The sequence below is a fragment of the Somniosus microcephalus genome, chromosome 1 (genome assembly GCF_052327205.1).
Source record: "Somniosus microcephalus isolate GS21.2 chromosome 1, FLI_Smic_1.0, whole genome shotgun sequence".
NCBI lineage: Eukaryota > Metazoa > Chordata > Chondrichthyes > Squaliformes > Somniosidae > Somniosus > Somniosus microcephalus.
The window spans coordinates 213,457,660-213,471,147 of record NC_140987.1 but is presented as its reverse complement, the minus strand read 5'-3'; the positions used below and the strand labels follow the sequence as shown (position 1 = coordinate 213,471,147).

The 13,488-nt window shown below is 45.1% G+C and overlaps 1 protein-coding gene across 1 annotated transcript in view; it reads left to right on the top strand.

Moving 5' to 3' along the window:
- msh3 (mutS homolog 3 (E. coli)) overlaps positions 1-13,488 on the top strand; it is a 459,900-nt gene that overhangs the window by 20,499 nt on the left and 425,913 nt on the right. The window contains exons 5-6 of the mRNA XM_085989589.1: positions 1,488-1,604; positions 11,868-11,985. Coding sequence (XP_085845715.1) covers positions 1,488-1,604; positions 11,868-11,985 — 235 coding nt within the window. The remainder of the gene's footprint in view (positions 1-1,487; positions 1,605-11,867; positions 11,986-13,488) is intronic.

Below are 13,488 nucleotides of genomic sequence, written 5' to 3'. Positions count from 1 at the left end.
TCACTTTAAAGTGGTGATGTTACTTGTGGCCCACAGTGACTGGGTCATGTTGTATGATGAGTGAATGCATTTTTCTGGTGTGGGGAGAAATCTGTAATATCCTGAGTACATGCACACTGCATGTGTGGTCAAGGTTTATTTATTACACTGTACAAGTGTCAGATTGACACAGTTAGCGCTCTTGGCTGAGCCAGAAGCTTGTGGGTTCAAGCCCCACTCCAGGACTTCAGCATATAATCTAGACTGACCCTTCCATTGTAGTACTGTGGGAGTCTTCTACTTCTCCTCTTAGGCAGTCCTTCGGAACCGAGGATGACTTGCTTCCACATTAAAAATGAGTTTGCAGGTGACTGATGAGTCCAATGCGGGACCTACAGTCTCTGTCACAGGTGGGGCAGACGGTGGTTGAAGGGGCGGGCGGGTGGGGTGCTTGGGTTGACATGCACTCCTTGCGCTGCCTACGCTTGGCTTCCGCTTGCTCCCGGTGAAGAGACTCGAGGTGTTCGGTGCCTTCCCAGATGCTTCTCCTCCACTTTGTGTGGTCTTGGGCCAGGGATTCCCAGGTGTCGGTGGGGATGTTACAATTTTTCAAGGAGGCTTTGAGGGTGTCCTTGAAGCGTTTCCTCTGCCCACCTGGGGCTCTCTTGCTGTGCCGGAGCTCTGAGTAGAGCGCTTGTTTTGTTGGAGAGCTGCCTTTCAGACTGAGATATTAAACGGGCACCCCATCAACCTGTTCAGCTGGACATAAAGGTCTCTTGGTGCTATTTGAAGTCGAGCTTTCCCACCCTCCTGGCCAACATTTTTCCCTCAACCAACAGCACTAAAGGTAGATGGTACATCATTTATGGTGCAATAAATAAACTGGACTACACGCACTGTATCAATGAATCTGCTCACAGATCCAGTGTACCAAATGAACCTGACTGCACGTGGTTTGCAAAAAGAAGTTGACTGTGGTAAAATTGGACTACACGTGCACTGTAATAAATCAGTTCCCTGACCACACATGCAGTGGTTTATTTATTACTAGAACTAGGAAAGTTAAAAAAAAAATCACTGGAATGATTAATTCTTAGTTCAGTAAATGCTAGGAAATACAGAAAACAGACCCAGTCTGGGATAAAGCTGGTTTTCATAGTGCAGATATGGCGAGCTGACTTGCAATGCTGCTTTGTACTAAACATGTGCAAATGTAGAAGGAACCTTTGTGAAATGGAGTGCAGATTGAAAGGGGTTCTTTTCATTCCTGTATCTGGGGTGCTGGCAGGTGCTTGTATGCTCTTACATGAAAGGAAAGTACAGGATTGGAAAAGACAATGTGGTGATGAAAACTACTATCTCTGTCGCCCATTCCCTCAAATAGCTCCAATTCTCTCAAGCTTTCCTCCCTCTGCCGTCTGTTCCACATGTTCACTACTCTTGTGTACAGTAGTTAATAGGATTTTCAGGATTTTTTTAATACAGTGACTTTATATATACGTTTACAGATTGCAGCTCGAGAGCTGAATATTTACTGCCACCCAGACCATAACTTCATGACCGCCAGCATACCAGTGCACCGGCTATTTGTCCATGTTCGGCGGCTAGTTGCTAAGGGATACAAGGTAAGTTTTCTCAATTCTGAGTATGTCCTCCTCTTGCTGGAAAAAGGGTGTGTGAGAATGTGTTTATTTTCTGTTTGACATACTCCATACACCAACCATCCTTGGAAGAGCAGGGAAGTATACTGCTGCCAGTGCTAGTTTCTAACCTGCTGCTAGGAGATACCAAGCGTTGTGGGGGGGGGGGGGGAGGAATGTTGACTCTTGCTCACAAATTTCGCTGCTCCCCTTCCTCTTTGTGGAATCCTCCCAGGACTCCATTTAACATCTCCCTCAAATGACACACCTGTGATCGCAGAATTGACATGTGGGAATCTTGGATGTAAGCTTCCCAATCCATTGACCTGCACCCTTCCAGTGAAGCTCCATTGTACTTCCCCACAGTGTCTCTCTTTCCACCCCACAATCACCCCGGGCAGATTCTTCCAACTGCTGCTTTTTAATAATTTAGATACAACTGGGCAGTTGGAGGCCACCTGAAGGGTGAGATGGGGATGTGGTTGCAAGGAATGTAATACCTATCACAGTTTCTGATAGTGTGAGGTGATACATTTTGGTAGGAAGAATGAGGAAAGACCATAAACACTAAATGGTATAATTATAAAGGGGGTGCAAGAACAGAGACCTGGGGGTGCTTGTGCACAAATCTTTGAAGGTGGCAGGACAGGTTAACAAAGCAGTTAATAAAGCATGTGGGATCCTGAGCGCTTTAAACAGAGGCATAGGCCCCGATTTCCCCCCAGCTGTCGGGGGGGGGGGGGGGGGGGGGGGGGGGTTCCCGAATTTGGGGGCCCGACACCATCCTGCCCAAAACCCCGCCCCACGTAAGTTTCAGGGGCAGCGGGGACCCGCCGAAACCAGGCGGGAAGGGATTAGTGCCAATTAACTGCCTGTTAACAGGCAGTTTTTAGCCTAATCCCTATTTTGAGGGGTTTCGTGTGGGTTTCCTGACGGCTCCAAACCACGCCAGGTTAGAGCAGGCGGGCCGTCGGGTTGAAGGAGTTGGAGAGGTCGCGATGTTGGCGCTCAGGTGAGTGATGGGTGCACGAGTGTAAAGGTAAGTGTGTTTGGTGTGTCTAAAGTGTGTAAAGAACTTTTACTTACCTGTACTTACCTTCACAGACTTTGTTCCTGTAGCTGTCGGGAGCCCATCACTCAGCCGGAACTGAAAGCTGAACGGCTACGATCTGTCAAAAGTGACAGCCTTCAGCTTTGAGTGCCAGTAAGAGTTCTAACTGAGTCTGTGCAGAATTACTCATGGTGGAACTCAGACTGTCAGTGTTTCACAGCTTCAAACAGCTGTGAAACACTGATATTTCATCTGTCAAAAACTCTTGACAGATGAAATTGCAATCTGTGACGTCACCTGTTGCCGGGTGGCCCTTAACTGGCCTGCTGAGCCCGCTGGGCGGGCTCAACAAGGTCAATCAAGGGAAAATCGCACGGATTGGCCGGACGTCGAAGTAGGCGGGTCAAAAACCCGAAAGGGGAAGTCCCGCCTTCTTCCCGACAGGTTCGGCAAAATCTACCCCATAGAGTACAAAAGCCATGAAGTTATGCTAAACCTATATAAAATACTAGTTTGGCCCCAGCTGGAGTTTTCTGTCCCAATATTGGGCACCACTTGAAGGCTTTGGAGAGGGTACAGAAGAGATTTACTAGTTTCAGGGATGAGGAAATACAGTTATGTGGTTAGATTGAAAAAGCTGGGATTGTTCTCCTTGGAGCAGAGAAGGCTAAGAGGAGATTTGATAGAGGTGTTTAAAATCATGAAGGATTACGATAGAGTAAATAAAGAGAAACTGTTTCCAATGGCTAAAGGGTCGATAATCAGAGGACACTCATTAAGATGATTGGCAAAAGAATCACAGGCGACATGAGGAAAAGCTTTTTTACGGAACGAGTGGTTAGGATTCGCCAAAACCCTTCTCCTCTTCAACTGTTCATGTGGCCCAGCATCCTAAAAGCTGAATATAGGGAGTTAGGAGGTAAATTAAAAAATAGGACCTCAAAGGTAGTAATCTCAGGATTGCTACCAGTGCCACGTGCTAGTCAGAGTAGAAATAGAAGGATATTTCAGATGAATACGTGGCTAGAGGAATGGTGCAAGGGGGAGGGATTCAGATTCCTGGGACATTGGAACCGGTTCTGGGGGAGTTGGGACCAGTACAAACTGGACGGTTTGCACCTGGGCGGGACCGGAACCGATGTCCTAGGGGGAGTGTTTGCTAGTGCTCTGGGGGAGGGTTTAAACTAAAATAGCAGGGGGTTGGGAACCTGTGCAGGGAGACGGAGGAAAGGGGAAGCAAGGATAGAAACAAAAGACAGGAAGGAGAAAAGCAAAAGTGGAAGGCAGAGAAATCAAGGGTGTAAATCAAACAGGGCCACAGTAAATAATAATTCTAAAAGGACTAAGAGTGATAAAAAATCAAGCCTGAAGGCTTTGTCTCTTAATGCAAGAAGCATTCATAATAAGGTGAATGAATTAGCTGCGCAAATAGATGTAAACGGATATGATATAATTGGGATTACGGAGACATGGCTCCAGGCAAGACTGGGAATTTAACATCCAGGGGTATTCAATATTCAGGAAGGACAAGAAAAAAGGAAAAGGAGGTGGGGTAGCATTGCTGGTTAAAGAGGAGATTAACACAATACAGGTAGACTATCCTTTATCCGAACTTCCGAAAACCTCTAAAAACTGAAAGTTTTTTCGTTCAGCGTAAGTCGTGCGCACGACATGACCAGAGTGGCGCACGACTTAGGCTGAGCAGGGCAGAGGGTCACAGAGTTCCCTCCTGGGTAGGAGATCGCAGGCCGAGCCGGGCAGTGTGAAGGAGGTACCGGGAGAGTGAACCCAACAATACAGCGGCCCGTCCGACAGCTGCAGCGGCCCGTCCGATATTCATTTCTCCCCCGCCCCACCCCCCCAACCCAACCCGACCCGAACCGCGGCTCGACCGATATTCTTTTCTCCCCCGCCCCACCCCCCCAACCCAACCCGACCCGAACCGCGGCTCGACCGATATTCTTTTCTCCCCCGCCCCACCCCCCCAACCCAACCCAACCCAACCCGACCCGAACCGCGGCTCGACCGATATTCTTTTCTCCCCCACCCCCCCCCCCACCCGACCCGACCCCCCCCCCCCCCCCCCGCCCCGACCTGAACCGCGGCCCTCCGATATTCTTTTCTCCCCCCCGACCTGATTTGCGGGCCAGCTATGTAGGAGTCAGCCGATATCCGACTTTCCAGAGAAGCAGGAAGGGGAATGAGACACGGAACAGTCGCAAGAGGTAGCCTGAACTTTTAAAATTTATATTAAATACAAATTTCCCAGTCTTATAATAATACCTTCTGAAATCTGAAAAATTCTGAAAAGCGAAACTCAGCTGGTCCCAAGGCTTTCGGATAAGGGATAGTGTACCTGTAGTAAGGGAGGATATTAGCTCTGATGATGTGGAATCTGTATGGGCAGAGCTGAGAAATACCAAGGGGCAGAAAACGTTAGTGGGAGTTGTATACAGACCTGCAAACAGTAATGCTGAGGTTGGGGATGGCATTAAATGGGAAATTAGAGACGCATGCAATAAGGGCACAGCAGTTATCATGGGTGACTTTAATTTACATATAGATTAGGCTAACCAAATTAGTCACAATACTGTGGAGGAGGAATTCCTAGAGTGTATACGGGATGGTTTCCTGGACCAATATGTCGAGGAACCAACCAGAGATCAGGCCATCTTAGACTGGGTATTATGTAACGAGAGAGGATTAATTAGCAATCTTGTTGTGTGAGGCCCCTTGGGGAGGAGTGATCATAATATGAAAGAATTCTTCATTCAAATGGAGAGTGAAGTAGTTGACTCAGAGATTAGGGTCCTGAATTTAAATAAAGGAAACTACGATGGTATGAGGCACGAGTTGGCTAGGATGGATTGGGGAATGTTCATTAAAGGGTTGACGGAGGATAGGCAATAGCAAACATTTAAAGATCGCATGGATGAACTACAGAATTTGTTCATCCCTGTTTGGCATAAAAATAAAACAAAAAAGGTGACTCAACCGTGGCTAACAAGGGAAATTAGGGCCAGAAAAAGCTGCAAACCTGAGGATTGGAAGCAGTTTAAGATTCAGCAAAAGAGGACAAAGGGATTAATTAAGGGGGGGAAAATAGATTGAGAGTAAGCTTGCAGGGAACATAAAAACTGTCTGTAAAAGCTTCTATAGATATCTGAAGAGAAAAAGATTGGTGAAGTCAAGCGTAGGTCCCTTGCAGTCAGAATCAGGGGAATTTATAATGGGGAACAAAGAAATGGCAGACCAATTAAATACATACTTTGGTTCTGTCTTCACAAAGGAGGACACAAATAAACTCCCAGAGATGTTGGGGAACATCGAGTCTAATGAGAGGGAGGAATTGAATGAAATCAGTATTTGTAGGGAAATGGTGTTAGGGAAATTGATGGCATTGAAGGCCGATAAATCTCCAGGGCCTGATAATCTACATCCTAGGGTACTTAAGGAAGTGGCCCTAGAAATAGTCGATGCATTGCTGGTCATCTTCCAAAATTCTATGGACTCTGGAACAGTTCCCATGGATTAGCGGGTAGCTAATGTAACCCTATTATTTAAAAAGGGTGGTAGAGAGAAAACGGGGAATTATAGACCGGTAAGCCTGACATCGGTAGTGGGGAAAATGCTAGAGTCCATTATAAAAGATGTAATAGCAGAGCACTTGGAAAACAGTGACAGGATCGGACAAAGTCAGCATGGATTTGCAAAAGGTAAATCATGCTTGACTAATCTACTTGAATTTTGTGAGGATGTAACTGGTAGAATAGATAAGGGAGAACCAGTAGATGTGGTGTATTTGGACTTTCAGAAGGCTTTCGATAAGGTCCAGCATAAGAGATTAGTGTGCAAAGTTAAAGCACATGGGATTGGGGGTAAGGTACTGTCTTGGATAGAGAACTAGTTGGCAGACAGGAAGCAAAGAGTTGGAATAAACGGGTCTTTTTCCGAGTGGCAGGCAGTGACTAGTGGGGGTACCGCAGGGATCGGTGCTAGGACCCCAGCTAATCACAATATATATAAATGATCTAGACGAGGGAACTAGATGTAATATCTCCAAGTTTGCAGACGACACAAAGCTGGGTGGGCGTGTGTGCTGTGAGGAGGATGCAGAGAAACTCCAGTATGATTTGGACAGGTTGGGTGATTGGGCAGATGCATGGCAAATGCAGTATAATGTGGATAAATGCGAGGTTATCCACTTTGGTGACAAAAACAGGAAGACAGATTATTATCTGAACAGCAATAGATTGGGAAAAGGGGAAGTGCAACGAGACCTGGGTGTCCTTATGCACCAGTCACTGAAGGTAAGCATGCAGGTGCAGCAGGTGGTTAAGGTGGCAAATGGTACGTTGGCCTTCATAGCGAGAGGATTCGAGTACAGGAGCAAGGATGTCTTGCTGCAGTTGTACAGGGCCTTGGTGAGACCACACCTTGAGTATTGTGTGCAGTTTTGGTCGCCTTACCTGACGAAGGATGTTCTTGCCATGGAGAGAGTGCAGCGAAGATTCACCAGACTGATGCCTGGGATGGCAGGAATGACGTATGAGGAGAGATTGGGTCGATTGGGCTTATATTCGCTGGAGTTTAGAAGAATGAGAAGGGATCTCATTGAAACTTATAAAATTCTAACAGGACTCGACAGACTAGATGCAGGAAGGATGTTCCCGATGGCGGGGGAGTCCAGAACCAGGGGTCACAGTCTAAGGATAAGGGGTAAGCCATTTAGGACTGAGATGAGGAGGAATTTCTTCACCCAGAGAGTGGTGAACCTGTGGAATTCTCTGCCACACAAGGCAGTTGAGGTCAATTCATTAAATATATTCAAGAAGGAGTTGGATATATTTCTTGAGGCTAAAGGGATCAAGAGATATGGGGAGAAAGCAGGGACTGGGTACTGAGTTTGGATGATCAGCCATGATCTCATTAAATGGCGGAGTGGGCTCGAGGGGCCGAATGGCCTACTCCTGCTCCTATCTTCTATGTTTCACCATTTATCCTTTTCCCTGCTGCTCGAACCTCAACTGTTTTCCTCCCTCAGTGTAGAGTGCCTTTGAGGCATTTTACTGTAAGAAAAGTAAACTGTAGTTCAGGCCAACAGATTTCTTTTTACAACAGATTACCACCAGTAGCGAAATAATTCCATTTGCCAGTAACAGGAAAAAAAATTTAAAGGCAAAAGATCAATGCGGTGCTATTACTGCTAATGCAAGCACTGTTGAAACATGTGAATTTGGAGAGAAAGTTTAAGTATACAGTGATTTAAATTGAATGACAAACTCAGCTCAGAGTTAGGAACAGGAGTACGCTATTCAGCCCTTCGAGCCTTTTCCGCCATCCAATGAGATCATGGCTGATCTGCGACTTAACTCCATATAACCGCCTTTGGCCCAATCCGTTAATTCCCTTAGTTAATAAAAAGCTATCAATCTCAGATTTAAAATTAACAATTGATCTAGCATCAGTTGCTGTTTGCGGAAGAGAATTCCAAACTTCTACCACCCTTTGTGTGTAGAAGTGTTTCCTAATTTCACTCCTGAAAGGCCTGGCTCTAATTTTTAGACTATGCCATCTAGTCCTAGAATCCCCAACCAGCAGAAATAGTTTCTCTCTATCTACCCTATCAGTTCCCCATAATATCTTGAAAACTTCGATCAAATCACTGTTTAGCCGTCTAGATTCTAGGGAATACAACCCTAATTTGTGTAATCTCTTCTCGTAACTTAACCTTGAAGTCCGGGTATCATTCTGGTAAACCTACGCTGCACTCCCTCCAAGGCCAATATATCCTTCCTAAGGTGTGGTGCCCAGAACTGCTCACAGTGCTCCAGGTGTGGTCTAACCAGGGCTTTGTATAGCTGCAGCATAACTTCTACCCCCTTGCATTCTAGTCCTCTAGATATAAAGGCCGGCATTCCATTAGCCTTTTTGATTATTTTCTGTACCTATCCATGACATTTTAATGATCTAGGTACATGGACGCCCCTCCCCCGCAAGTCTCTTTGGACTTCCACTGTTTCTAGCTTTTCACCATTTAGAAAGTGCTCTGATCTGTCCTTTTTAGGTCCAAAGTGGATGACCTCACATTTGCCACAGTTTTGCCCATTCGCTTAATCTATTAATATCTCTTTGTAATTTTATGCTTCCATCGACATTGCCCATCTTTGTCATCAGCAAACTTGCATATGTGGCTTTCTATCCTATAATAATCTAAGTTGTTAATAAATACAGTGAATAGTTGAAGCCCCAACACAGATCCCTGCGGGACACCACTAGTCACATCCTGCCAATTAGAGTACCTGCCCATTATCCCTACTCTTTGTCTCCTGCCGCTCAGCCAATTTACTAACCAGGTCAATAATTTGCCCTCAATTCCGTGGGCTTCTACCTTAGATAACAGTCTCTTATGTGGGACTTTAGCAAATGTCTTCTGGAAGTCCATATAAATAATATCCATAGACCTTCCCCTGTCCACTACTTTAGTCACTTCTTCAAAAAACTCAAACGGGTTCATCAGGCATGACCTGCTCTTTACAAATCCATGCTGCCTCTCTCTGATCAGCTGAAAATGTTCAAGGTGTTTAGTCACTCTATCTTTAATTATAGACTCTAGTAATTTCCTGACAACAGATGTTAGGCTAACCGGTCCATAATTCCCAGGTTTCCCCCTCTCACCGTTCTTAAATAGCAGAGTGACATGCGCAATTTTTTAATCTAAAGGAATGGTTCCCAAATCGAGAGGACTTTGGAAGGTTATAGTTAGCACATCTGCAATGTTCTCATCTACTTCCTTTAAAACCCTGGGATGGAAACTATCTGGCCCTGTGGATTTGTCACTCTTTAGTGCCATTATTTTCTTCATTACTGTTATTTTGCTTACATTAATTTTGGTAAGTTCCTGTCCCTGATTCAATATTAGTTTCCTTGGGATGTCCGGCATGCTATCCTCTTCCTCTAATGTAAATACTGGCGCAAAGTAATTACTCAACGGCCCAGAAATTCGGGTCGGGGGCTTCCCGCGGGTGTAAGCCCCCGACCTGCGCTTACCTTGCGCGCCAGCAGTTGAGCTGTAGGGCCCCGTGGAATTCCGCTCTGGGGCCTGGCCCAGCTGCCGGCGCGCTGTGCTTGCGTGTCCCAGGGGCATAGTTAGTGTGATGCGTCCCCTGGGATCATGTGGGCCATGGGCAGCCAATCGGCGCAGGGAAAAGCCCATTCATAAGCAGTGACGGGAAGACCTGTCAAAACTCATAAATACTACGGCCCCAAAATAGTAGTAAACCTTCAAATAAATTTTAAAAAATCATCACACTTTTTAAATAAACTATAAATTACATTAAATAACTATTTTAAACAATAATTTAAATTTTTGAAAAAAATAATTTTATTTTCTATCGGGGCTAAAAATAAACTTACCTTGCTTTAAAGTGTTTAAAAATAATAAACCTGTGGAAAAAATCTTTTAATTTTAATTAATTGACCACTTACCTTTTAAAAGCAGGCCTTACGCCTGGTTTTTACATTTCTAAAATCTAAAGAATTACCCTCACGGAAAAACCTGTTTTAAAAAAAAAAACGTAAGTTCAAAGCACATGCGCAGACTCCCCCGCGCACGCGTTCGACCTCTGAACCCCTTCGTTCAGTGGAACGGAAGTGCTGGTTTCCCACGCATGCGCAGTGCATGCAAGAAACTGGCACTTACATCGGGCCCACGCGTGAGTATCCCGTGCGTACTCACCCGTGGAGACCCGAATTTCTGGGCCAACATGTCCACCATTTCCTTATTATCATTGACAATATCATCATTATCAGTTTTCAAGGGGCCAACATTGCTCCTGACTACCCTCTTTTTCCTAATATAATTGTAAAAAATTTGTGTTGATTTTCATACTCCCTTTTTGTAGCTCTTACTATCTGTTTTGTCACTTTGTATCTCTCCCAGTTGCCAGGATCTGTGCTAGTTTTTGTATTTTTGTATGCTTTTGCTTTTAGTTTTATCTTGTCCCTCACCTCTTTAGTCGCCCAGGGCTTTGTTTGGCAAGTAGTGCTCTTGCCCCTTCGGGGTATAAAGTGGTTCTGTATCACGTGGAATTCGTTGTTGAACACCTCCCACTGATCTAATGTCCTTTCACCCATTAACAGATTTGCCCAGTTTATTGTGGACAGTCTCTGTCTCATCACATTGAAGTCAGCCTTAACCTAAATCTAGAATCTTAGTACAGGAAACTTTCGTTTAACCGGAGGTTAAATGTCCGGAAAGCTCTATCTACCGGCAAAATTCAGGAGCCGTTTCCTGTAAGTTTTTTTACTTCTCGTTGCTTTTTTTTTCCAGTCAGGCTCTGCAAGGTCTAGCTGAAGCTGTTGCTTAGCTACAGAGACGCTTTTAAGCTGCGGCCGACTGTTTTGAAGCTGTTGCTAAGCAACAGGGTTTGTTGATTCACACGGAGCTCAAAAGCTCCGTATGTTTTAACATTGGCGCTGGTTTCTACGGCAGTTTTGATGGTACGGCACCAGCTCGGTCCCGTCAGTGCCGGATACCAGAAAGTTTCCTGTAGCTGTTTCACATTTCTCCCTTTTCAAGTGCTACTTTGAACTCGATCATATTATGATCGCTATTAGATAAATGTTCACGCACCATTAGGCTGTTAACTAAATCTGGGTCATTACTCATTACTAAATCTAATATGGCCTGCCCCTGTGTTGGTTCTAGGACCTATTGTTTCAGAAAATTGTCCTGAACACACTCAAGAAATTCACCACCTTTCTGGCATGAGCTAGTCTGCTTATCCCAATCTAAATGAAAGTTAAAATCTCCCATTAAAACCACTTTGCCGTTGCTACATGCTTGTCCAATCTCTGCTTTTATACATTCTACCACTTCACAACTACTACCAGGGGGCCTATACGCAACTCCCACTAGTCTTAAATCCTTTCCTATTTTTTAATTCTACTCCTAAATTCTCCACTGCCTGCTTACCCCTCGTTAGAATTTTGTTTCGACACAAAAAAAGTAAATCAGAGTGAATGTAATTTTTTGTTAGCTAATTAAGCTGTATTTCTCCCCCCCCCCCCCCCCCCACCCTCCTCCCCACCCCCCCGATTCGTACTGCAACACTAGACATTAATGTAAGTAATGCATCGTGAAGATAATCTATGGAATCTGAAGAACGATTACTGTGTGTATATATCTGTTACAGGTGGGAGTGGTGAAGCAGACTGAGACTGCAGCTCTTAAAGCTGTTGGAGAGAACAAAGGCAATCTCTTCACTCGCAAGCTGACCGCTCTCTACACCAAGTCTACACTCATCGGAGAAGATATCCTTTCAGTCTCATCAGTTTCATCCTCTTTTTAAATTAGCTTTTCTTCTCCTGTCTGCCACCTGGTGGTCTGATCGGAGATGTGCATGAATGATCTCATAGGGCTTTAAGCTTATACAATATGTAATTATTCAGATTAGGTGTGAGCCTAGATTTTCTGTAGGCCAGAGTGATGATCATTTGACCGGGTCGGTGGGTTATGTATCTACCTGACTCTTGTGCTGCACATTCCCAAGTGTCAGCCTAAATAGCATTTTGTATGGGGTTTCTGCCTGTGTTGGGGAGGTGGCCCTGGTTGTGGTTATGTGCAAATGGGTGGTGCAGGCCTTGGACAAGACCAGCAGTGAAGTGGGATTGGCTGCCTCTGGGACATGAAAAGGCAGTGTAAATTTCTGTGGCCAAAATGTAAAATTCCTGTGGGCGAGGAGTGACTTGAAAACCAGTGTAACTTGAGAGAAAAATCCTCCCTTTATTATTCTCTGTTAGTAAAAAAGAAAATCAGTGTGAGTATAAAGTGAGAAATACCAGCATTGATTTTTTAATTTTTACTGAGTTTCTACATTTTAGAGTGCTTGTACCCTGATTGTAACAACAGCATGGTGCCACTCTATATTCCAGTAAGAGTTCCTCTATAACTCTGAGCCACACTGCTCAAGGAAATCTGTCCTCCCCTTTTCATTGGTCTTACATAGTTACATCGTATTTACAGCACAGAAACAGGCCATTCGGCCCAACAAGTTCATGCCGGTGTTTATGCGCCACACGAGCCGACTCCCAACCTTCTTCATCTAACCCCATCAGCATATCCTATTCCTTTCTTCTTCATGTGCTTATCTAATTTCCTCTTAAATGCATCTCTGCTATTTGCCTCAACTATTCCTTGTAAGAACATAAGAAATAGGAGCAGGAGTAGGCCAATCGGCCTCTCGAGCCTGCTCCGCCATTCAATAAGATCATGGCTGATCTGATCCTAACCGCCAATCTACTATCACAGAACTATCTCCTGAATCTAACAGAATTAGACACACGAAATAGGAGCAGGATCAGGCTACACGGCCCCTGGGCCCGCTCCGCTACCCACAGGGCCATGACCGATCCGAACCTAGACTCATGTCCAAATTCCTGCCCGCTCCCCATAACCCTTAATTCCCTTTACTTCTAGGAAACTGTCTATTTCTGTTTTAAATTTATGTAATGATGTAGCTTCTACAGCTTTTTGGGGCAGCATATTCCATGGACCTACCACCCTCTGAGTGAAGTAGTTCCTCCTCATCTCAGTTTTGAAAGAGCAGCCCCTTATTCTAAGACTATGCCCCCTAGTTCTAGTTTCACCCATCGTCGGGAACATCCTCCCCGCATCCACCCGATCCAACCCCTTCACAATCTTATATGTTTCAATAAGATCACCTCTCATTCTTCTGAACTCCAATGAGTAGAGTCCCAATCTACCCAACCTCTCCTCATATGTCCATCCCCTCATCCCCGGGATTAACCGAGTGA